The 26,200-nt window shown below is 44.2% G+C and overlaps 1 protein-coding gene across 1 annotated transcript in view; it reads right to left on the reverse strand.

Annotated features, from left to right (window-relative positions):
* Positions 1 to 26,200, reverse strand: part of anos1 (anosmin 1) — a 62,145-nt gene that overhangs the window by 15,474 nt on the left and 20,471 nt on the right. Inside the window, exons 3-7 of the mRNA XM_086091630.1 lie at positions 13,872 to 13,934; positions 12,134 to 12,356; positions 6,546 to 6,730; positions 5,700 to 5,829; positions 2,190 to 2,395 (exon numbers count right to left, since the gene is read on the reverse strand). Coding sequence (XP_085947756.1) covers positions 2,190 to 2,395; positions 5,700 to 5,829; positions 6,546 to 6,730; positions 12,134 to 12,356; positions 13,872 to 13,934 — 807 coding nt within the window. The remainder of the gene's footprint in view (positions 1 to 2,189; positions 2,396 to 5,699; positions 5,830 to 6,545; positions 6,731 to 12,133; positions 12,357 to 13,871; positions 13,935 to 26,200) is intronic.

Below are 26,200 nucleotides of genomic sequence, written 5' to 3' on the forward strand. Positions count from 1 at the left end.
TTCGTAGCCTTGAAATTTCATACGTCGGTATGAAGAATAAACGGTTAAGGAAATGGATGGATGGATGGTATCATCATAAACCAAGGATTCCCTGGATTCCCCACTCGTGTTTTCTTGTTTCTTACGTATTTTACAGCAACACTTTGACACTGGAACAGATTACAGGGTGTCCTCTGTTTATGATAGCATTCCGTCTCTACTAGGGGCTGAATGGACTAGTTAATTTTAGGGGTTGAATGGACTAGTCGATTAATCAACGTAACCACTCCACACTGATGGCTATAGCTTCAAGTCGACTAGTTAAATTTACATGTTAAATTAACCAGTCAACTTTTGGGGTTTAACGGACTAGTCAACTTGCCACCGTTTGGGGTTGATTGGATAAGTCGACTAGTCAACTTAACCACTCCACAATGATGGGTATTGCTTCAAGTCAACTAGTTAACTTTAGGGGGATAAAAGGACTAGTCAACTAGTTACTTTTAGGGGTTGAAAGGGCTAGTCATCTAGTCAACCAATCTGCAATGCTAGCAATTGCTTCAAGATGACTAACTTTAAATATGGCTAACTTTAGGGGTTTAATGGACTAGTCGACTAGTCAACTTTACCACTCCACAATGACAGCTACAGCTTGAACTCGATTACCACTCACGCTTTGGCATTAACAACAAGGATGCCTTTTTACTTGATCAACATGTGGTTGGTTGGTGTAGCAAACTAGCATCAACCACCAATCCATATGAAGAAAATATGGACCCTTTCACATCAGTGACATTTTGAGGCTACATTCCGAAAATGTAGCCTTTTTTCATCCCACACTTTTTACTTTTTTTTATTTTATTTTTTTTCTCTTTTCTTTAAGAGCTCAGTATTGTTCATTCGGAAATGTCATCATCATTGCTCTTTTTTTTTTTTTTTTTTTTTTTTTTTAAATATATATATATATATATATACACATATATATATATATACATATATATATATATATATTTTTTTTTTGTGTGTGTGTGTGGGTGAGTATGTGTATGTGCGTGTGTGCGTGCGTGCGTGCGTGTATTTGTTAGCTCACCAGAAAACCTATTAGAAAAAATCTCATACCGTTCACCTAAACCGAACACCAGGAGACCCGAGGGGACCGAAGAAAACCAAGGAAGGCGAAATCCAGCACCGACCAGACACCCCCCACCAGAACTCCTCCCCAGCCCAAGAAACATCCAGACCCCAACAAATCCAAAAAACATAAAATCAGGGAGGCCTCAAGAGACCAAAGGAGAGACCGAGAAAAGGAAGGAAGGACAGACGAAGCCGCGTGAGATCCGCAGACACCAGCCTCCACCGATTCAATAACCTGAGGAGGAAACAGATTGTGTCTGAGTTTCGGTAGATGCTGGTGTGGTGGATCTGGCATGCATGAAAATCTCCACCAAAGAGGGGAGCCGACGACCCCCGCCGGAACAGAGCAAGCGCAACACCTCAGGGCCCCCCAGGCCGTGGCAGCGCCAAAGGACGACCCCCGGGCCCCGCCAGGGCCACCGGCCGGAGAGCAAACCCAGGAGCAGGAGCGCCCCCCGCCCCAACACGGCCCGCGCCCCCGGCCCAACGCAGCAGGACTCACGAAAATATGGACCCTTTCACATCAGTGACATTTTGAGGCTACATTCCGAAAATGTAGCCTTTTTTCATCCCACACTTTTTACTGTCTTCATCTATTCACAGCCTAGTGGATACGGCAATCATAAACACATTATCTTTAAAAAAAACTATCTGTTTATAATTTGTACTCATTTGTTGTAAGTGTGACTAAAATGCTTACATGTAATAAAGCCACAGGAACAGACACTATGAGCAACAGAAGGGTTGGCTGCCAGTAGACATAAATAAAGTCCCCGAGCAATTTTTAGCATCCTGAGTCTGTGTCTAAAGTACAGTTAATAACGACCCAATAATGTATCTTAGTGGAAATACTGTATGAATCAGAATTAATGTGTCCTGCTTCAAAGCATAACTGTGCTGAAGGGTTCTTCAATCAATCTGAGGAAGGAAAAGCAACAAACAGAATAGCTGACTCTGTTTGTGATTGATGGCTTCGCATGCAACATTGGAGAATCCCGAGGAGGGGACCTTGAGTGAGATAATGCTGTAAAGCGGAAAACGAAGAGGGGGGAGAAAGACTGGGAGGGCGCGTTTACCCCGTTGGTGGTCTTTCTCCTCCTCTTCTTGGACGGAACCGTCGACTTGGTGGGCACGGTCCAGCTCCAGAATACTTTGTAGTGATGTATAGGAATGTCGGGCTCCTCTGGCAAGCTCCAGTTGAGACGAACTGTCACCAGGCCTTCATCTCCCTGCGTCACGTTGGTGACACGCAGGCTGCTCGGGCGTGGCGGGGCAGACGGGTCTGGAGGACAAAGAAACAAACGCTGTCACGGGGGTGACAAATCTCACACATCTGCAGACATTTAAGACGCCAAGGTTCTTTCGGGCGAGTCTACTTTAAGGTGGAGTGCGTTTGCAGCCAGAACGCCTTTCACCACTTTGGCTGAGGAGCGGAGGGGTGACTGGTATGACACTATGTAAAGTAATTAGCCCTCCGCTGACAATGCGTTGTGAGATGTTATGACAGATGTCATATCACGGCTACGACAGCCAAGCGGTCACGGGTTAACAAACACATGGCGGTCAGCTTTGGCATCGGCATCGGAGCGTTGTGGAGAATGCGCGAGCAGATTCGATGCGCTCCTGCTGCTGTGCTGCAGCTTGCTTATGATGTCAGAGAGAAAGAGGCGGAGCCACTTTCCAGCAGTCTTGTAATGTAACAGTATACAAATACTTAATCAATGTGCTCATGCAGAATTTTCACTGTCTGTACCCTACTTCTTTTAAAAAAATATATATATATTTCTTGCTACTTTCACTTTTACTCCACTAAATGTCCTAAACAATGGACAATGAGAGTGCCACTGCCACCTACTGTTGTGGATGTGCAGTTAAATTTTAATCTAGTATGGCAACAACAAAAAAAGTAAATAAAAACCTGTTGGCTGAGGTGCCCCCCTATTTGAGAAGCTCTGGTCTAGTGTAAGAATAAACTTCAGATGGGGGTGGCACTAAAAAGCTTGAAGCTTCTTTTTTGATGAATAGTTCAATATTTGCCAAACTGAGGCTCATTGAGAAAGAGAGTTGTAAATTGTAATGTGGTGTAACTCACAATGTTGTTTACATACATACTCCCCTAGCAGTGCCGTCAACGAGTATTTGTGTTAGTGTTGCTACGGTTAGACTAGCCTTCATTTATTATTCATAAAGTGTTAGTGTTGCATCTGCGGTGTAGGACGTCTAAAGTCACTCACACAAAAATTCACAGATTGAGCATAAATTGATTAGTCATGCCAGGAGAGTGAGGCACACGGATGATGTGTACATGTAATAAAATGGCGTATGTTATTGTTTTGGACTCTCATATGTGTAGCAACATAGCTAACCTCACACATCAAAGTAATATAAAAAAAAAAATAGAGGGTCATATAATACTGCAGACATTTTTATATCACACTACGGCATATATCATATTATCGTACAGTGCTACAATATTTCCAGGAATGCTATTTGACCACTGGAGTGAAAAACATTTCTGACAGAAAGAATTAGCTTTCTTGCGTATCTCTCAAGTGACAGAAATATTAGCATACAAAAACTCCAAGTCCAACCGGAAGTAGCACATCAAAAAGTTAAAAGATTTTTTATTAGTCCAGTGAGGTCAAATCATCAGTGTTATCACGAGCTTGTTTCGGCAGATGCTAATGTGCGCTAGCTAACTCATTAGCCAACATGCAGATTTGTAGACCAATACGTTTAATCTCAGAAAATACTTCAGATACTTAAATACAGCAAATGTCAGACTTCAAGTAATATGCTACAAGGTATTTCCTATTAATATACTGTACTACTATTTTATCACTCCAAAAGTATCGCTTTCAAGTACTGTATAAAAGACTGCTGCCGTGCTGCTCCTTGCTTCTGATGTCAGAAAGAAAGAGAGAGAGAGCAAGAGAGAGAGAGCGGCAGGGCCACTTGCCAGGCACCAGAGCAAGGGATAATGAGAAAATCACTCCTCTCTCTTTTTCTCTTTCCCTCTCCCACCTGAAAAACATTTAAGCCGCTAAGAACACACACACACATTCGGACACATGGGTTCTGCATACCAGCTGACGTTGGCCGCGCAAGACAAATAAGCCTCCCCTTCTTACAAATTGCCCTAACAAAAAGTATAGCAGGGACGAAATTGCAATCAGATGATACAGGGCAGGCTATGTAAATAGCGACGCTGTGACCGAACGTCCGGGAACTCATCAGAGCCATGACAGCTCCCATCAATCTATCAATGTCCTGCCACTGATTGGCCTGATTGGGGATTGCTTTCTATTCCCTCGAGCGGATTCCCTTTTTCCCACCTGGTGCCGCGCTCTGTCGGTGCGCCATCCACAACGCTCTAGGGAGCACATGCATGATGAAGGATTGACAGTACGGGTCAACACGCATGTAATACCAGACACATATGTACTTGTCTTTGGAACAGAGTCTCTATAAAGGATAGGGACATTCATTTATTTCCATTAATTGCTAAATTTAAAATAATCACAAGGGATAGGGACTAGGCCTTGTTGCAAAATACCGCAAATAGTTGATGCTGCCCCCTAAAAAAACGTTTATAATTGCCTGTACTAATAGTTTAAACTGCAAAATACTAGAAACTAAGACTCCATAGAGTAAGGCTGGAGTCAAGATCGGAACTCAGAACATCAAACCAACCACTTCACATTACTAACCCAAGTCTTTTTTCACATTGCGGCATTCCAGTTTTCACCAGGTTCTTGTAAGCGTCCCATAAGCGTCCCACTGTTCAACATTTTTGTCTTAATGAATTTTAGGTTGACAACACAGATTTTAACTCACAGTGCGATACGCTAATCTACATGAAGTATTCAGTGCATAGCCCTGCCAACATGTCAAACAAACTTGTTTAGTGGCAGCGACATGACGCTAATCTGTAGCAAAAATCTACAGCAACTGCAAAAAGTTACGTCACTTTCTCCGGGAGCCAAGACTACACTTAAATTAGTTTGGAGCTGAAATATCCCGTCTAATTTAGACATATTACATTTATGCATGACTGTGAAGAAGCGGGATGGGGGAAACCCCTCCTGTAATTGAATTTGGTTGCACTCAAATGAAAGGTTTTGAGCACTCAATTGAGTGTATTTAGTTTCACTTTGAATTTTTTTCATCTCATTGGCCACAGCATTAGGTACAACTGCATAACCTTATGAGATCCAGTACAGTTTGCATTTGGCAACCTATGTATTCATTTTTATCCAGTGGAGGCTTAAACGTCAAATCAACAATAAATCAGTCGCGTGTACAGATTGTGCAGCCGTACTTCAGAATGTTTGTGCCTTTTTAACCTATCGAGTATTTAAAAAAACACGTTTTGATTAGAAAAAGCAATTTGATGACGATCTAAACAAATCAGAACACGTACGTTTGCACATGCAGGTAAATCAATCCGTAAGCTCCACCTGCTCCGAGGTCTTAAGGACAACAAATGGAGGTCAGTGGGTGTCAAGCGAGCAGGAACTGACACTTTAGTGCGTAAGGCCACACAACAAGTACACACAAACACACATGCACATGTAAGTACACACCTCTAGTGGAGCGGAAGTGTTTGCTTGGCGCAGTGAAGCCGCGGGTCCCGTGCACGTTGACCGCGGCCACTCTGAACTGGTACCATCTGCTGGCTCTGATGTCACCCAGTTGGACCCGCTCCTCGGCAGTCTGAGGGACAGATGGGGAGAGAGAGAACGGCAGGGGTCAGGGTTCGTGCCGGGTCAGAGCCCCTGTGTGAGTTTGCTGCCACATCAGTCATCCGCGTGTTTCTCCTAACCGAAACTTTCAAAAGAAGGGGTGACTTTGAGGAATGGGCAACTGTGTGGAGACGTCTGTCAGCGCAGTGCTGCACTTTCACAGCTGCAGCACGGTGACTCACTAAAGAAAAAATTGCAGTTCGCTACTCGCAGTTCAGTTCAGCTCAGTCAAACTTGAACAAGTTTGTCCGTCCATCTATTTTCTAATCCTCATTAGGGTCACGGGGGACCTGGGACCTATCCCACCTGATTTGGGACGAGTGGCTGGGTACATCATGGATTAGTCACCAGTCAATGGCAAAGAATACTTAACGATTAAACAGCCAACTAAATATTACTTTTTTCCCATTCGCATTTGGTCTGAAGCTTACCACTGGCACTGGAACCCTAATGAAGGGGGACTGAAAAGTTGGAAAGGCTTTGCTATGGAAGCAACCCCATTGGTTTAGCAGATAAACAAGCTACAGGGATCTTGTTTACCTGCCGCTGGAGTAGAATCACCTGTGGCTAAAGCCAGGCTCTGGCAGGGTTTTACTTTCTGGACCTGAATTTGACAGATCCGTATTGGTTGAATATTGAACCACAAATATGTAAGGCATTACTGTTTCAGCCGTGTAGTTGACCTACCTGTGCGACCGTCTCCCACTGAGTAGCATCATCCTCGCTGGGGTGAATGCCAAAGTTCCAGCGCCGCTGCACCACATAGAGAACAGGTTCCACCGAGATGTTGAACTTGGAGGACCAGCGGATCTCCAGCTGACCCGAGGACAGCTCTGCAAACACCAGCTCCTTCCTCGGCTTCAGCGGGACTCCTGCGGAAGACACGCCAGTAAGCACAGCGGTCTGGAAGTTAACGTTGCGTTTTATTCTTTTGCACAAAACGTACTTCGAAAATACATAAAACGCAGCACGGACATTTGAGAACGAGACATGATCTCACTACAATAGTTGGGATCCACGCTGAGGGTCAACAACTTCTTCTCTTGACTGTGACACATTGTGACACTTTTGGCCGCAGCGGTGTGTTTTAGTAGCTGCGAACGTCAAAGTTCACTCGCGTCACTGCACTTTGCAATCGGCCTTTGAGATGAAGCCGAAGAGTGGATGTGTGTGTGAGCTTTATTAAGTGCAGGAGGCCAGACTAATGCTCATCCAAGACTGAATTTACTGCCTCTGGAGTAGAAGATGGGAGTAATGATAATGAGATAGTGATTGGCCTACTTGGTCAATAAGCTGACAAGCACTTTGGAACGTTACATCAGAAAGTGCAAAAAAACGCATTGAGTGCATCAGTCAGAACGATTAACAGACAACAAAGTAGAATGATGGTTTCCTGTATTCAATTCTCTGCATATTGGTCACGGTAAGGACACCGATTTTATCTGGGGGGAAACTGAGCTATTGATTTGTCTGGCTTTGTATCCTCAAATGTTACAATGATGAACACAAATCTGTTCGACCAACGAGCGGCAACGAACTGTGGTTTATACCAACAATATTTGGTACCAGCTCGACCCACAGCAAACCCTGTACTAGAAACAGTGCCTGGTAGTACCTGCTTTTCATTAGCAAGTAGAGCCACGCTGAGATGAATCAGGAGTACCTGGTAGCACCTCTGTCCAGAGGCTTTTCTGGCCGCAGTGGTGTTTTAGCAGCTGCTCACTTGCATCACTGCATTCAGCCTTGCTAATGCTCACACTGTGTGCAGTAAACGTGAGCGTTATCATAAGCAGGCGATCAGCCTTAGAATCACCCAAGACTGAGTTTGCTGCCATGAAGTAGAGGATGGGAGGGATATGGACTGGACCACGTCATCAATAATATGAGAAAAAAATCTTTTTTTCCTTTCAGAAAACTCTTCAAGCTTGCTTTTGAATGCCAGGTGCATGTGTCAAAGGAGATTTGATGGCTTCATTGCCTCATTTACGAGCCTGTCACAAGATATTACACAGAGCAGACTAAGTAGGACTGCTGAGATGGATCTTGGAACCTTCTTCTGTCTCATGATTGGGCCTGTACCCCTTTTCGAAGAAGCTCTCCAGACATCTTTGATATTTTTACTCATTTTTGCACACTTGTGGGCTCCCTTTTTTCCCATATGTGACTGAGATGAGCATTTTGACAGAGGCTCAAGCAGATGATGGACCTGATTTCAGACTGATTTAGTAAAGTTAATTTTGTTCAATCGCTCTGTGCGACCTCTGATTAAATGGCCTGTGGTTAAGTACTGGTCTACGGCCAGAGGTGGCAAATCCAGGTCCAGAAAGTAAAAACCCTGCCGCAGTTTGGCTTACGCCACACATACTTCTACTCAACCGAGGACCTGGATTTTCCACCTTGACAGCTAAACGAGCTTGTTTACCTGCTGGTTGAGTAGAAACATCTTTAGCTAAATCCAAACTGTGGCAGGGTTTTTACTTTCTGGACCTGGATTAGCCACCTCCTTATACAGCCTGGGGGTGGGGGACCCAGGTTACACCACTTATATAGTGTCAGCTTGACACACTTAGTACTCCGTTCTACCTGCATTTCCACACCAAGTAGAGCCATGCTGAGACGAGTAGGCACTACCTTGTAGTCCTAGACCTTAGGTCTCAAACTCCGTTCCTCGAGGGCCGCAGCCCTGCATGTTTTAGAGGTCTCCCTCCAACACACCTGAATCAAATGATCACGATCATTATCAGGTATCTGCAGACCTTGCTTGCTCCTTTGAATCAGGTGTGCCGGAGAAGGGAAACCTCTAAAACATGCAAGGCAGCGGCCCTCGAGGACCGGGGTTTGAGACCTATGCTCTAGACTGTGACAAATTGTGAAATTTCTGGCCACAGTGGTGTGTATAGCAGCTGCTCACATGCATGTCCCCTTGCATCACTGCGCTTGCATTCACTCTTGCAAAGGCTCTGCACAGAAAATGTGAGCATTATTAAGTGCAGGAGGTCAGCCTAATGCTCCTCCAAGACTGAATTCGCTGCCATTAAGTAGAAGACAGGAGCGTCGGCTTCGGTGATAATGAAATGGGGATTGGACCGCTTCGTCAATAAGCTGCCAAGCACTTTAGAACGTTATATTGGACCACTGGCGTCCAAGACACGCTTGAGGCTACCGCAGCGCTTGTTGGTGGGCAGTGTGATCAAGACGGCGTTTTGACTTCACAGCATTTCATCTAATTGCAACTCATAAAAGGGGATTGGATGAACATGCTGGAATATGAAGAAAGGGCCCCTTGAGCGGCATGTGGAGTCTTTTGTTTAGTCCGTGTGATAACAGCATCGTACATGCGTACAGCTGGGGGTCATTGCACTGCGGTTTCACAGCTCGGCGGCTTGTGTGTGTTTGTGTGCGCCAGCGGACCGACGTGTCACATTTCCTGCGCCACGACGTGCGCCTGGCTAACCGCAGCATTCCTCCCTTCCCCTCCGCCTTAGCTCATCTTCTCACAAAGTCACCCAAGTCCTGGTGCAGACACACGAAACCACACCAGCGCACATCTGCGCCCGCTGCCTGGCTTCTTCCGCAAAATATGGGAGGGTATCAAATGCACTTTCTTGCAGCTTTGCGCCTTCCAAAGATAACTTGCGAGTCGGGCTCACTCCCAAGAATCACACAGCGTTCATCTTTCAATGGCCCCGCATGCTTACTCCAGGCACCATGACGTAACCCTCCTGTCCAAGTGCCATTTGGGTGTGGGGGTGGGGGGGTCCATTCATGTCTTCATCGTGCCAGAAATAATCATTTCCACCGCTAACACGCAAGCTGTCGTTAGGACTGCGCTAATCACGGACAGTGGAAGAAAAACACTACGTAGGCGGAGGATGGCAGTTAGGCTAATTAACTTTCATTAGATTACATTCAATTTAATCATTTTGACGTCTACATTTTACGCTCCATTTTTCATCGTCACATTGACGTGAGAGATGATCATTCGGCTTGTATCAGTATAGGGCGCGGATGACTAAACTGTGGTGCATGCACCAAGTCCTTCAGAGGGTGTGTGAGATTAAAAGTGTAATGGCGCTCTGTTAAAATGATCCATCCATCAATTTTCTGTCCCACGTTTCTTCATTAGAGCTCCACCCTGAGGTGTATAACCTGGACTGGTCGCTAGCCAATTGCAGCAAACATACAGTATAGGAAAACGACCATTTAGAGAGTCTTCAATTAACCAACCATGCATGTTTTGGGAACGTGGACTGACGCCATGAAGTCACGCTGTAACTGCTGCAATTCAGCTTTAATTTGAGGGACGGAATCCGAAGTACACCAGTTTGTACATATTGCCTCCCACTTTTTAAGGAGGCAAAAGTAATGGTACAAATTCACAATCATAAATCAAAGTACTTTCATTTTTTAATACCTGGTTCAATACAAGCTCTGAATGGTCATTTGTCATTATTCGATAAATTGTGTTCTGTATTTTAAATCAATAAAAACAACTGTCAAAATGTCTCATTGGAGACTAAAATGTCTAAATAAATAAAGCTCCCAAACAACTTTTTTATATGTTACTTTCATTTTATGCTAGCATACCAACTACTAAGTTAGCATTTTATCAATTCTCAGTGTGGGAATGCTGTAATTTGTAATTGTGCAAGGCAAGATGTAAAATCAATATTGATCTACTTTGTGCTTTCTTTACTCTGGTTATTATTTAAATAGTTCAGCATACCAACTGTTAGCATGTTAGCATTTAGTCTACTTTCCTTTGAAATGGACTAAACTACAGCAAATTGATCTGCTAGCATTGTCACAATTTTGTTAGAATACTTATAACTCCCAATAAGTCTGCAAAAAAAAAAGCAGGTAGAAGGCTTATTTGGTACATTTAAGTCACGTTATAGCAAACTTTATACGGAGCTATTTTCGAACAGTAGTAGCATAGATCCTGAATTATCAATGTTTTTTTTTTTTGTTCCAGTACAGTACTGTACATCAATTACTACACACTTACTGTATCGTTGGCAAAATATTATGATATTCTTTTCTATACAAACATGAGCTTTGTTGCTTATCACAAACCCCTTGGGGGTCCCGAGATGCTCAGACACACTTGGACACATCTGAGAGTGATCTCACCGGGGGAAACGCTCCATTTCACTCTGCTTGTGTTTGCTAATAGCTTCCAGCATCACGGATCATCATGGCAATGACTGCACACGCATACACATCACCCGCTTGTGCACACATAGAAACAATTATACCCTTTAAACCATAGGCGACTAATTAGACCTTTGACACAGAGAGGCCACAAGAACAATTTCAGTGGAACGTCGGAGCGTAATGTTGGCGTAATTTTGTGTAAACGCGGCGGCGACAGCGAGCTGTCACGCGCTCCCTTCAATGACGGCATAGGCGGCGGGCCTGTATGTGAAGGCCTCCAAAAAACATTGGATGGTTTTCATTGACCGGGTCAGTGGAATGCTCCAAGGTTAGCGCTCTTTTCATCTTTCCACATTAACATTTTGTTCACCTTTCGGGGCATGACATCCACCACTGGAGTCTCTCTCTCTCTCAGGATCTTTCCACCATCTGCGTCCGTCCATACGCTCGCATTCCAGATTGCGTGCACTTGCCGGTCATTACTGAGCACAGTGACTATGTGTGTACTATTGCCGCAGTGTGATTTAAAGCAGGCCATGGCAGCCGCCGTCAAAAATCGATGCGGACTCGTTGTCTGCTGCACTCTGTTTTGGCCTTGAGCGACCGACGCCAACAACGTGCTGAAGAGCGGATGTGCGATGGTGTTTCAGTTAACAACTCAGCACCCTCACACAACACAACAGCTTATTTCAGCCCACTCAAGTGGCACAACTCAACTGTTGGAGCAATATGCTGGAGATGAATAATAACACGTGTTGACTTTCGGCTCATCCAGTAATATTCAGGACTACAGATGACCACATTTTGCCAAATTCTGGCCTCTAATCTACTCTATTCTCTTTCTTCACAGACGCACACATATACTTAGGCTACATACAGGAAGTCCAGAGCTAAGATTCAACCTCAAAACTTAGTTTCCCTGTCAGACAACAATCTATTTCATGTAGGGTGTTCGTTCAACTTTTATTGGGTTCGCTGAGTGTTTATTAAGTGTAAAAAAAAAAACACACTACACACTGTATGGATAATAAAAACAAAAACAAAACAAAAAACGTTTTAATCACAAGATAAAAAATTCCAAAGTCGCATAAATGCTTAATTTGTTTGCTTCCGCTTACCTTTGTACAGGTTCTTGGGGAGCTGACAGGTGTGGCCGCAGCCATTGGAGCAGCATTTCTTGACGGCCGAGCACTCGCCGTCCTCCTCGCAGCTTTCCACGCAGGCCGCCGCAAAGCCGCTGGCCTTCTCCGGGGCGGGACAGTCGCCCTGCTTCACACCCTCGATGGACTTGAGGAACTCGCAGCTGGTGAGGCACTCGTAGTGCTTCTTGGGAAAGAGGGGCTGTGGGGGAGGAGGAGGAGGGAAGAAACCTGTCAGGGATCTTCTTGTTTGCATTGAATTTCAATGGAAGGATGAGTAAACAACTTCCATTTAGACTTTAAGATATCATTTGTATAAATCAAACCTTTACATCACATCCAAAAAGTAAAAAAAAAAAAAATGAAAAAAAAATTCAACTTCAGAGCCACTGGAATTCATTAATATTTCCTATTTCCTATACTGGCTTACTAGTGTGAAGTCAACTAGTTGCTAGTCACAGTCTTTGGCTTCTTAATTGATTTAAATTGTCGTAGTCGAAGCGTACCAGGGAATTATTCCACATTTAAATTATTCCATGTTCATAATGCACTATAGGAGGTCTGTGATTGTTTGCAAACATTGAAAATTCCAACCTTTTTTAAGCGGCTGTTTTCTTATTGGTTGTTACAGTATTCTTACTGTAATGCCCTCGCATATGGGAAAGGAGAGACACCACGGCACATTACAGTTTTCTGTTGGGCGGTGCTTGGTTTGGCGGGAAAACGGTCAAACACAATAAACGCACTCGTGCAGGAGCTGCTGCCGGCCACAGCATGCATGCAAATTTGCAATTCGATTTTTTTTTATTCAAATATGGCTACAGTGCATTTAAAGTGTGTTTTAATCAGTTTAAATGTGTTTATAGTATGTGGCAGTTTAAACTACATAAAGTTTTTTTTTTTTTATGGTATCTCTATATTGCAGATTTCCCCTTAATGGAGGTGGGTCTGGGACTGCAGCTAACATATATTTTAAGAATTGAGTATTCTATCAACTGTTCAACTGATTAATCGCATAATCTGTCCAAAAATATATATTTTTGAATTATTGAACACACTTTAATGTACATGTGCAGTACAGGCTTTTTTTTTTTACACAATAGGAGCTTGCAATATTTTTGAGTGTGTATGGCTTTAAAAGGCGGGGCTTGTGACGTGGGCGTCAGCAAGCGAGAGTCTGCTGTTAACTGGCTAACCCGTTAGCTAATCCACATGTTGAGTGAATTGTGGCCATCGGCAGCTCGTGATGAATACGTAATAATGAAACTTATTACGTGTTTGTATTATTACCATCTGCTCAATAAAGTGATTCAAAATGCACCTTGTGGGGACATTACAATAGGTTCTAACTAGCGATGGTAGGCTATATTAAATCAGTTAACGTCGATACGTTTCCTCATGTTGGCGAACGTAGATGTGCTGTTGTGGTACCAACTGTATTTGATCTTCCTTGTTAAAAGTAAAATGATCCCAGATTTTTTTTGACTTTCTCTGTCATCACGCCAACTCTATATTGAGTTGTGCGTGCGACTGCAGTAGCATCAGTCCCCACGGAAAAAAGATTCCTGCAAAGCTTCGAGGCAGAAAGTTTACTTCAACCTTTTTTGTAATCCAATTATGTGAGTTATTCGATTAAATGCTACAGCTCTACTCCTGACTATTCCTTACGGTGTCAATAAGGCAAAACAACTACTGTGTGTGTCTGCTAGTGATATACCTCGCATAGATCCTGGCACTGGTTTTCCTTCAGGTCCCAGGATTCCTTGCACGGCTCCAGGCACTGTAAAAGCAGGAGAACAGGTGTCAGCAACATCAAAAGATGTTTGATTCCCAAAGGCCACACACACACACACAAACACACACACACACACACACACACATGCCTGCTTTTGCGACAGATGCCCCGCATACCTTGAAGAGACATAAATAATCTCTATCATAAAGCAAACACGGTCTATTATGCGCAAGCAGACACGCCTTGTCTCTTGTAATCTAGTGCTGTTTGGATTCTTGTTGATGTAGCCCCTGACAGATTCCTCCTTCATGCCTTAACAGCTCAAGACTACCCCCCCCCCCCCCCCCCCAAAAAAAACTGTCTGCACTTCATACTCTTCACTTTGCCACTTCACCTGCTCCTCATTTTCATGTCCAGGCCTGATTTTGTCCATCTGGCACCAGTAGCAAACTCCTCCCCTTTACCAGCGGCTTCATAAAACAACACATTTTGCCTTCAAGTTCTTGGGATTCCCACATGGAACACATTGACTAAACATTTGGCACAGGTGCAGGATAAAATCGGTGTGGCATGAAGCCATTTTGACAAACATAATGGGATGATAGAATTTAGATTTCGCTTGAAAAGCGTTTAATACATCAGCTCACTCCAAATGAATCACATTCAATATGAGTGATTGTGCCCGATAGAAGCTGGCAGACGCAGCCTAAGGGGAGGGCGTTCGCATGCGACCGAGATAGATGGGGGCGGGTTCGGGCGCTCTTGGTTCTGAGGCCGCTGTGAAATCACACGAAGCGATGCCAGACTGCATCTGCGAAGCGACCAGAGCGGCCCAAACCGCAGCGACCGCAGCCAACGCCACTCACTGTGCACATGCCTCATCTTACGATCTTAGCGATGTGACACTGCGGCAGCATTGCTGCACACATTCTTGATGCGTGACACTGCCATCATTTTCCATAGGGTGGAATCATGCTTGCTTTGTTGAAGAGAACTCTTGCATTTTTCAGCTTTTTTTCTGTCGGATGAAGTCAACCCGACAATTTTCTTTGGGCATAGAATCGCATCTGCGACATGACTGTGTGAAAGGGTAGGCCGCAATGACTGAAGTGTGGCGTTCAACACCTGAAAAGCGCTTTCCCCCCCGCAACCTTTTGTGCTGAAAGCAATTGCGATGACAACCTCAACGTCACCCAATTATCAGGGTTCCCTTTTGCTGTCTGAAAGCTGTATGACCTTTAAAATCGATAGGATTGTTGTTGTGACATAGTCAACTTGAAGATAGTGGTAGCTAGTTGTTGTAGTTCTAGATATCGGTCTTAGTCTCAAGAAGAGGGTCTTGGTCTCATCTTCTTTGAATATGTCAGAATAAGTCTTTCAAGTCCAACGAATATTGGTTCAGAACTGCGCCCTGTCGAAGACCACCACGTTCCTGGCAATCTTGCCCTAGCTAACATGCATTGTGGTCATGTAGTATCCCTAAAAGTTTGAAGATCAGTTGAAAACTCTGCTGACATACTACAACAATTTCAGAAAGTTCAAAGATGTGGACTACGAGAGCACTGAAAAGAAACTCATCGATTTAAGATTCTAATTCGATTTTTGACTTCCTCAGCCATCAGTGGACATACAGGATGTGTTTTGGATAGTGGACAATTAGCAGTAACAGTTACCCTTGTACTTTTTTTGAATCTATATGATTGAAGAGCCATGTTCATGTTGACCTGATGATCATTTGTTGTAGAACTGTGCCCTGTCAAGCACTGACAAAGACCGTGTTCCTGGCAATCTTACTTAAGGGGAAAACAAATATGTTCCTTCGACAGCTTGCGCCACTTTGAAAATAAATAATTCATCCTCAGAAGTGTGAAGGGGATCTGTTGTGACCGGTAGAGCACTGAAAAGGAACTTTGACTCCAGATTTCACAACCACCTTGTTGACTATCATGTTTCAAGAGAATCTAGTAGAAAGGTGTGGAGCAATGTGGAATAACGGAACAGACCCAAATCTTGTGCCCTCAAATTTCACATTTGAGGGCTCGTATTTATGACCCTTTAATTTGCTCATTAGGCATCTCTGTTCTTATTCTGCCATTGCTGGTGAAAAGTTTATTTGCTTTTTATGGAGTTAGGCAGCGCGGGCGTATGATGAAACATAAATCTGGCTTCTGCGGGAACGCGGTGCGAGCCCACGCCTGTCAGCTCTCGGTTCCACTCGACATGATGCTCTCTGTGGGCCAGGTGGTGGGTGTTTCACAGATGCTTTTTCAGGGAAGCTTCTTTTTTTTTTTTTATCAGCAACTTCATAACACTATAGATATATAGTCCTTTACCATGATGTCATGCATGCTGTGTGACTCAAAAGGACCAATGAGAGCGGGAGCTATGACCTTGTGGGAGCTCGGTAGTAAACTGCTGTCTAGCCACAAACGTTCGATGTGACATACCAGCTGCTGCCTCCAAAAGTTCCTCTCCACCCACTGCTGTATCATCATCTGCTATCGATGATAATGAGCTCAATAACACCGAATCTGCCACGCCTTCAGGGATTGGAAAGTAGTCGCAATCTCACAACGAAGGCGCAGCGACGGCCGCATCTAAAGGACGCTCTTCCGGTAAGGCGTCCGCGCGCTAAAGCCCAGCAAATCCCTCCAACAAATCACTGAACACACGCACGTAAGCCCAAGGATCAGGCTCATTTTACTCATTGAGGGGTCTTGTGTGCACCGGCTGAATGCATTCCTTTGCCTTTTTTCTTTGGGATGAATCTCCTTCTGGCTCCTCACAATCACATCCATACAAGTGAAAATAAATTCATCATTACCTCGACATGCTGGCGTGCCAAGCAGCATGAATTAGTGCCGGATATAGCAACACAACCCCCCCCCCCCCCCCAAATGTCTCCTTTTAGTCTACAGTGCAAAAGGTCCCGCTGAAAGAACATAGAACAGAACTCCAATGAAGATGAACAAGCCTAATTAGAATTGGCACCAAACTGTACAGCGTCATTCAGACCAACTCTATGCCATTTAGTCTTTGGAATCTTCAACTTGATTGGACAAAAATGTAATGGGTTCATCCTGAGTACAGTAGTACAGGATGTCTCCCTCACAGTTCTAAAGGTTTGGATTTGAACTTGGGCTCTATGGGTTTTCTTCAGAGACTTCAAGAATGTATTGGTTACGGTAACTAAAGACTCTCAGTTGCGCCTATGTGTGAATGCTTGTTTGTTTATACGTGCCCTGCGATTGGCTGGTGGCCAGTCCATGGGTGTGCCCTGCCACATCTTACCCCAATAATAGGGACACGCGCTATAGAAAATGGATGGATGGAGGTTGCTAAATGATAAAGTAATCACGACACAGCTCATTATCAACGGCCAAATTGGGTACGCTTTATGCCAATGGGGTAGATGCCACGGACTTCCGACTTCCGTAAGTCACACACCTACGTTGTTTCCGGTTACTGTTGCCGTTGATGGGTGCGAGTGTGTAGGGTGTCTCAGTTCTCTGAAATGCTTCATTGGCTCTGTGTGTGTAACTCATTACTCATTACCATTTTTACTCGTAATTAGTACTTAATAATAATAATACTTAATTAATAATTAAGACTAATTAAAGAGCGTTAAACGCCCCAAACCCCAAAACAACAGTGGCTGCTGTAGCCTAATGTCATTAAGTGTCAAAATAGACAAATTTACCTGGATAATTTTTTGTGTTGGGGGGGGGGGGGGACATAGAAAATAGACAGTCAAAAGGAAAACATTAAATAAGATTATGTTATTTTAGAATATTTTTTTTTCAGTGGAGGAACTGTTTTCCTTCTGCCCTCCTCACATAAAGTTAAAGCACAATAAGCATTTGTTTGTTTATTTCTTCATAGTGATGAGATATTTTCACTTATTTTTATGTTGTACTGTATTTACTTTCAACCACACACCAATTAAAATGACAAAAAAAATGTATATCATAAAATGTAATTTGGGGCTGGAACAGATTAATTGAATTTCCATTCATTTCAATGGGAAAAGTTACCTTGATTTAAGAATGTTTCAACTTACAAACGAGGTCACGGAACCAATTAAGTTCGTAAATTGAGATACCACTGTATACATTTGTGATCATGAGGCAGCTCAACGTTGAGTATAAAAGAGACATCAGCTCACTCCGCAGGTGTGCTTCAACCTGTCACATCTGCCATACCCGCACCCCACCCCCCTCGCACCTCGGCTATGCATGTTGACGACAGATGTCCTGCCAAAGCAAATACAAAAGGCTGCGTATGGTTACAAAAGGTGCTGTCATCAATCAGGTTGCCTGATCGCTATTTACACAGTTTGATGTGCAGTCTAATCCATGGCAACGGTGCCAACAACAAGTTTTGGGAAAGTTGCCGCAAGCTCTGCACGCCCTTTAAAAGCATTCGCCCTCCCACCTTTCCTAATGTTAGGAGGCGGGCAATTGATTGATCTGTCAACATAATGTAAACTTTATACTGTTACAGCCTGTCACAAAACTCTCAAAGACTTGTGAGCCTAAATGTTCGGAAAGAAACAGAGAACCAGACGGCACAATGGACATCCAAGAGATCATTTCCTACAACACACCTGATGACGTCCCATGGCACACTAATGTGGTCGGGAATCACTGGGGGATGTGGGTGGCTTTGGGTGGCCACCTCAAACAAATCAAATACCATCTGTGTGAACAGCCCTGAGGAATGCGTTCAATTATCCAACAAGATTATGCTGGGACAAATTTGTCCCCTAAAAAAATAAGACACAAACACTGCGTCTGGGAAGTAATCAGGCGCTGGGGGTTGTTTCTGTGGACTTCAGCAGTTAAGTCTTGACAAAAGCATGTGTGTTGTTGTGTGGCTGATTTCCCCTTTGTCCTCTTATCTGCCTCTCCCCACCAGTGACACACTGTGCATGGTTAAGTAGGAACTTCCATAGTGGTCTTTCAATCCCCATTTCACGCTGTAATAAAATGTTTTGGTGGTGGTTAAGGGGGCAGGGGGTGTTGATGAGAGAGCGGGACTGAATGGTCACTGATGGCACAGCCCATCCTCACACTTTGTCAAGGCAGACTGAAAGGGGACTATGGAAGGAAGGAATTCAAGTGGGTTGCGCTAATTGTTGTGCATGGAACTCTTAATTATGAAGCAGTGTCCCTGTGTGAGTCACAGAAGCAAGAATTCAGACACAAAAGTACATTCAAACCAGGGGCGTAGCCAGAATTTTTTCAGTTACAAGCTTGTAACCACCTCTGTAAGCGAGAAGTCATTGTTTATCCACAGTCGGGGTTTCATGAAATTAATTGTATGTACACATATACAGAACCCTGCCCAAAACAGTAATAATGCAAGCAAGAACAAGTCGGAGTTAAAAGCAACGTTTTGCGCCGCTTAATATACTAGGTCATGTCATTTTCTTTGCCGTTGCTTTGCATTTGTGTACTCTCATATTCTACTTCTATCTCATGCACTGATTCGCTATTTAACAGCCAATCAGTGATCGATTGTCACCGAAGGTCGACGCCATTTTGTATACTGTTATGAATGACCCATTCATTAAAATCATATCTAAAATTATTCACAATTGTAAAAAAAATATATTTTCTTTTTTAACTTAGGTTTACTTCTAAAACCTAAGACGGCTGTGTCAAAGTAGGTTTCCAGTTATCTCCAATTCAATATAATATTTCAAACAGTGCTCCGCGAGATGTTAAAAGCTTTTATATCCTAATCCAGTTTTAAACTTCTCCACAACTTTATCCCGGACCTGCCTGGTGCATTCCTTGGTCTTCATGATGCTGTTTGCTCCCCAATATTATTTTACCAGACTTCTCAGACCATCACAGCGCAGGTGCATTTTGACTTAGACTAGATTACACACAGGTGGACTCAATTTATCATCATCAATCATTTAGGTCAACATTGGATCATTCAGAAATCACCAGGGAACTTCTGGAGTCAGTTGGCTGCACTGAAAGAAAAGGGGGTGACTCATTTTGAGCGTCCTACTTTTCGGTTATTTGTTAAAAATAAATAAAGTTTAAACTATCATACAAATTTCATTCCACTTCTCGTTCTGTGTCAAGCTCAGCTGACATTTCCAAGGTGTCTTTGCCGAGGTCACCTCACCTTCTGGATGTGTCACGCCTCTCCATGTTGATCACACAAATTGTAAATCACACCTTTAATCTCAGTTAGGGCTATTTTCCCACTGCCCTTGCACTTTTCACACTCCCGCTGGCCACATACAATTATTCCTCCCATCTATTGACCCATCCAGGAGTCAGTGGCCTGCAGACACTCTCTTCACTCACTCACTCCTCACTGCATTTCTTTTTTATTTGGCTGTCATCGAGACGCTACATCCCTCATTTCCCCGCCACCCCTCCAAAGCCGCCGTTCAATCACCCTCTCAGGCCACGTCCGCTCTAATCCAGTTTTGAAACTCATCTTTCCCCCCGGTTTCATCCTTCCATCTGCATTAAGCTCGTGTCGAGAAAATGAATGTTTCCAAGCGTCTCTCCAGAAAACGATACATTTGACAACCGCAGGCTTGTGTTGCTTTTGCGGGCACATTTTCTATCATGTGATATATCTTTCAGAGCCACAGCCAAAGCCTATTCCCTCGCCAGCTGCAGTAATTTTTTTATTTTTTTATTTATTTTTTGACCCTATGGCAAGTCACACTAGCTAAGGATATGTTACACACATGTTCTGGTGTCACTCACTAGAAGAAGTTGTTCACAGTCAATGGAAAACTTTTGCGACTGATGACATATTTTGCAGCGTTGTGTTACCGTTTTGGCAGCTGTCGTGAGTACAACCAATTATGCAGTCATTATATTTTGCCTTTGTTAGCACTTTTGCCCGCTAAATAAATGTTTGCCTTGTTCAAACAATACAAGCAAAATAATCTTGCCAGGGGGGTGGGGGAGAGTTCGGCCAATTTTCGACGCACAGATTGAACGAATGTTCAAGCGAATTAGAGAAGGAATTAGTTGTGTTTCAGCGGTGCAGCTGCAATCTCAGCCTGCCAGTCACTTGTTCCATTTCTCGCTGAGAGAAGCCACACTCGGCGGTTTTACTGTTTCTCTTTCACATTCGACAGGCCGCACGGCGCACTTCAAGCCGCCTTGACACGAGTCACTCTCTATTTCCAACTGAAACATCAGCTTCTTGTTTTTGCGGCTCCAAAAAAAAATTATCTTTTACGCACGCTGGAGCCGAACCAGATCGAACGAATGCAAAACCGGCACGCTGGCGGAGGTGTTCCCGTGATGTCTCTCTGGAGTGCCGTAAAGTTCCAAAGGAGTGTTATAGGAGAGCGAGTAAATCAGCGAGGCGATATCGCCGTGTTATAACGTCTAGACACCATTTCCTCCACCTTACGTGATGTTCAAGGTCCACGAGATAGCAGCACTTTCCTGTCTGCGCAGGTGTGTGCGTGTGTGCTTGCCTATGAGCGCACAGCCAGTGTTAAGGATCACGTAGGCTAAAAATGATTAACAGGCTTGAGATGTGACTACGCAACATGATATGCAAAAGGCTCACTCGTTTGAAAAGGGAAATGGGTTTTCCAGCACTGGACACTTTATTAGGTACACCCCAGATCCAATACAAGGGCTGTATCTAAATATTTTCTTACCATGCATCTATCCATCCAATTTCTATACTTTTGCTCATCTGGAGTGAGCTGGAGCCTATCCCAGGTGACTTTGGGCAAGAGGCGGGCTATGGTTGCCAGCTAATCGCACAAATCGTATAGACAAACCACCGCCAACTCTACACCAAGACTGAGATTCGAATCCAGATCCCATGCGTGTGAGGCAGATGTCCCAACCAGTACAGTATGGCACTGCGCTACCTTTGTGGCAAGAAGGCACATAAGGATTTACAGTATTCATATCAACCCCATCACTTCATCAGTTAGGTCACTGCCCACTTGAGCCCAATGCAAGCGGACTGTAGCTGTGAAAACGTGAAAAGATTCTTACACAAAAGATGTTACGTTTGTTTTCTTATCTGATGTAGTGATTACATTCTCGACACGGACGCGATGCCGCAGAAGACGAATTTGCAATGACGGTGACACGATGATGGACTGACAATGACAGATTTGGTTAGCTTTAAATAACGATGGACTGACCATGACGGAAGGGTGGCCCAGCCGATGACGAATAGCGTCACGGCAAAATTTATCATCATCATTTTATCATTAAAGGCTAAAATGTTCAGGTAAAGATGTCCAGACTGTATGGAAATGAGTCCAAACCAGATCCCAATCATGTAGCAATATCCTGCAAGCATTTTTTATCGCTCATAAGCGATACAAGATGTAGATAACTCGGTTTAATAAATGAATTCACACTGAGACAGCTTCCAATTTCCTCTGGATGACAAAGGGTAGTAACACCAAATTGCAGAGTGAATAATGGGCTATTCGAGGAATGTTTGCAGTAAACTTTGCCAGTGTCATAACTCTGTAATGTTTACACAACACGGTTGCTCGCTCGAAAAATGTTTAGCTCCTCAAATGTGTTTTGCTAGGCGGTGTAGTCATGATTAGGAGCACGCCTTGAACCATGATTTGTTTATCATTCTTCTGACAAAGGAATCGCCTTTTTGGGAGCCTCAACATGCTTGTCCTGATGAAATGTTTGTATTTTACAGACCTAAACAAAGGGGCGGGGGGGGGGGGGGTGCCAGTTTCACCAACTCAGATGAAATTCGGTGGACATGTCTATCACAACAGGATGTGCAAAAAAGTCTCAAGGACCAATACCCGAAAATAAACAGAAGTAACCATTTGGGGTGAATTTCAAGGCTAGATGATTTCCAAAAAGTTTTTAAGAATATTTGCCCCTACAACAGTTTCATTGGCTGACAACATTTAGTGGACACATCTATCAGAACGGGATATGTCAACAACTTTCAACGATCAATGCCCGAAACTGAATTGGACTGAACTGTTGGTTTGAAGAAGCCATTTGGGGTGAATTTCAGGGCTAGGGGATTTCCAGAAAGTTTGAAAAAAAAATGCCACCAAAAAGAGTTGTACTGCCCACAACATTTGGTGGGCATGTCTATCATACCAGTATGTACGGAAAAGTCTCAAGGACCCATGTCCAGAACGGAACAGGAGGTCATACATATTGACTAGAAGCAGCCATTTTGGTTAAATTCCAAGGCAAACTCCTACTAGTTGCCCAAATAAAAACAAATTGACAACACTAAATTCCCTGCTCTGTCAAATGTGGGTGAGCGCGGCATAAAAAATATGATCGTCATTTTGAGAATTTGCCTTGAAAAAAAGAGGCTACGAGAGCCTGTTCGCCGCCTCTTTAATTTTTAATTGACATGCCGGGGAGGGTGCAGACAACAAAGGCAGAAAGTGAGGAGAAGAAGAGGAGGGGCAGCGCATGAATTATACATTCAGCCCACAATCAGAGGTGCCTGCCTTATTTATGAGCAAGAAAGCCCACACAGCTCGGCCCCAGTGCCGCTTTGTCCGCCACTTAATTCTTCACCACTCTGAAGTTTCACCCACACACCTCCTGGGCGACTTCTCTTACTGCCATCTCGTGTTGTTATCGTCAGTCGGGCGACAAGAGCCCACATTCAGTGGCCGTAACAAGAGCCCGGCTTATCGCCTCGCTCTGAGCTCAATTTACATTTCATGACAATTAGACTCAACAGGACATATCCATCCCGTGAGGTCAGATTGCTGATAAGGAGGCCACTGGGTCTTTGGCATGGAAACGTCAAAGCCTGTTCGAGGCTGCTCGTTGGGAGAGCGTTGTCAGATCTGACCACAACGCATGATTTACGTGCTCAAAAACATTACGATGATAGATGCAGGGGAGCGAGAGATGAAAACGATCACGTGGAACACTTCCTCCGCGCTTGGGCCCATTTATTGCAACTGTCAAAAGCGCCGATAATGAACAGGCTCCATCCACACGCGGGACCAAATAAATGCATCACTGTCATGGCAGCCACTAAGAATTGAGCAGATGGCAAACAAGATACACCGAATGGACATAATAGCCGTTACGCCTACAGGAACTGAGCATGGGAGGAAAATGGAGCAGTTTCCTCTCTTATCGCAAGACTTTTGACAAGAAGTTGGCGTGTATGTGGAGTGTCCATTCATGCAGAAGAGCGTTTGTTACATTCAAGGTCACTGGTGCTGGATGACGGAGCCTGGCTCTGTTCTCGTTCAAGCATGATGGGCCGGACTGTTGTACACCAGTCCTGTAGGTGGTGGTAAATGCGCATTGCAAATTGATTGTCAACTGCCACACAAAGCAGTTTCTTCAGGATCTGATAAGTCACTACCCAAATTCCTGCACATTTATCCAGATCTCCGGTCCACCTATATGATTTTTCTTTCAGATAGTTTCATAGAAATGTTGTCAAACGAACGAACGAACGAAGGGACGGACACTTGCGAAGGTAGCGAATGTTGATTTCTTGTCAGGATTCGTTTAAGGTCACAAACGTTCGCCAACACTGTCGGTGACTACTGAAACCGTTGGTTTGCGACCTTGAACGATCCCTGACGAACCCTGACAAAAAAAATCTATCCGCTTCTATGTTTTCTTTTGTGTCTGTTTGTCACATGATACACCTTTAGTGCTACCATGCATTAAAATCAACAAGAAATTGAAGAAAATAAGGTCCAATATTTTTTTATGACTGTGTATCTGCCCTGTGATTGACTGGTGACCACTCTATGGGGTAGTCTGCCTTTAGCACAAAGTCAGCTGGGAGATGTGCCAGCTACCTTCTGCAACCCTGAACCGTATAAGTGGTATAGCAAATGGATGGATGGATGGAAATGCTATTTTATAAATGTTTATAGCGTCGGTACGGCTCCAGGCAAAACGCATCATCACCCTAGAGATCTTCAGTGACAATCCGAAGTCCAGATAAATTGGAATGTTGTGTCATGCATAAAAACAGACATACCGTTTAGAAGCAAAAGCCGCTGTGGTGTCCCCTGATGGGAAAAGTCAAAATAGACAAACTGTCACCCTCTCCTCCATCATCTAAAACGAAACAAGGCCCGAGGCTTCGGTCTGGGCAACAGCATGTAAGAAGACGTGGAACGCTGTTTAAAGTAGGGAGGGGTGTCGGGGGGGGGTGTGTCGGGGGGGGTAGTCTAATCCCACGCTGCAGACACATTCCATCACTATCTCCATTTGTTTATTCACGCCGCAGAAACACTTCGAATCCACTAATCCTACTTGTCCTCCCGAGTTGGGCTCCTGGCAGAAGTGGCTGCTCAGATTGTCAGGATCATTGTCAGAGCGGTTCAATGCATTCCATTTGCTACAAACGTTGGCAGCGTTTCATTTTAAGCGCACATAATCGGGCCTAGTTTTAGCTTTTATGCCGCGAATAGTGAAAAAAAACACGAGTAATTGAAGCCCTCACCTCTAAATTTTTTTCGAATTTACTCACGTTAAAAAAAAATGGTATGGGTACCCCTGGCTTAGCTGAGAGCGGGTCTTAAATCAAAGCAGTGAATAAAGTGGGTTTTAAGTCACTCAGCTGCAACAATCAACCTGAATTCAAGGGTCAAGACAGCTGTCGATGACTGAATCTACCACAAACACTCAAACACACAGATTGTGGTTTTCCATGATCCTGAAAACATCACATACGCACACACGAGGCTCGGGGATGCAGCAGCTGGGATAAATCGATGAGCTCGCATCTGCTAAATGCATCAGCTTTAAGATCCTTGCGATCTAATCTTCCCTCCGCACCATCATCTTTGTGTGTGCCAAAAAAACGGGAACCTGGACCGGGAAGACAAGCTTTGAGTGTGTCGATATACATCATCCCAAGATGAATAAACACTCGGATGACAGCAGATTGTCTGGGCGACGGGTCCAAAAGAGGATTTTACCGCAGCTTCCATTGTAATAATCCCACAGTGGAATTAAATCCCTTTAGACATGGAAAATATGAGGGAAGGGGTTATCTGCCAACGGTTGGTGATCTCAGCGGGGTCTGTAAACACACAAGCATGTTGTTTTGGTCCACTGTCGGATGTGCGATTTGACCGTTGAAGACGTCTGAACTGCAAGAGTCCCGCAGTCTTTTCACCTCCTCTCCTGTGGCCTCGTCGTTGCGATTTGTGCCGTGGGGGGTTTCCACTTTCTGCCACCCACCATGTGAATAATGAGCTCCACAGATAGCAGCCAATGAAGCGACCCCCCCTTTGGCCAATGAAACTTAACAACCATGTCCAGATCAGCTCCTTCCTGCTGGGACTGACCAGCCTA

This window comes from Leptonotus elevatus, chromosome 12 (assembly GCF_054856555.1).
Source record: "Leptonotus elevatus isolate MCC_2025b chromosome 12, RoL_Lele_1.0, whole genome shotgun sequence".
Lineage (NCBI taxonomy): Eukaryota > Metazoa > Chordata > Actinopteri > Syngnathiformes > Syngnathidae > Leptonotus > Leptonotus elevatus.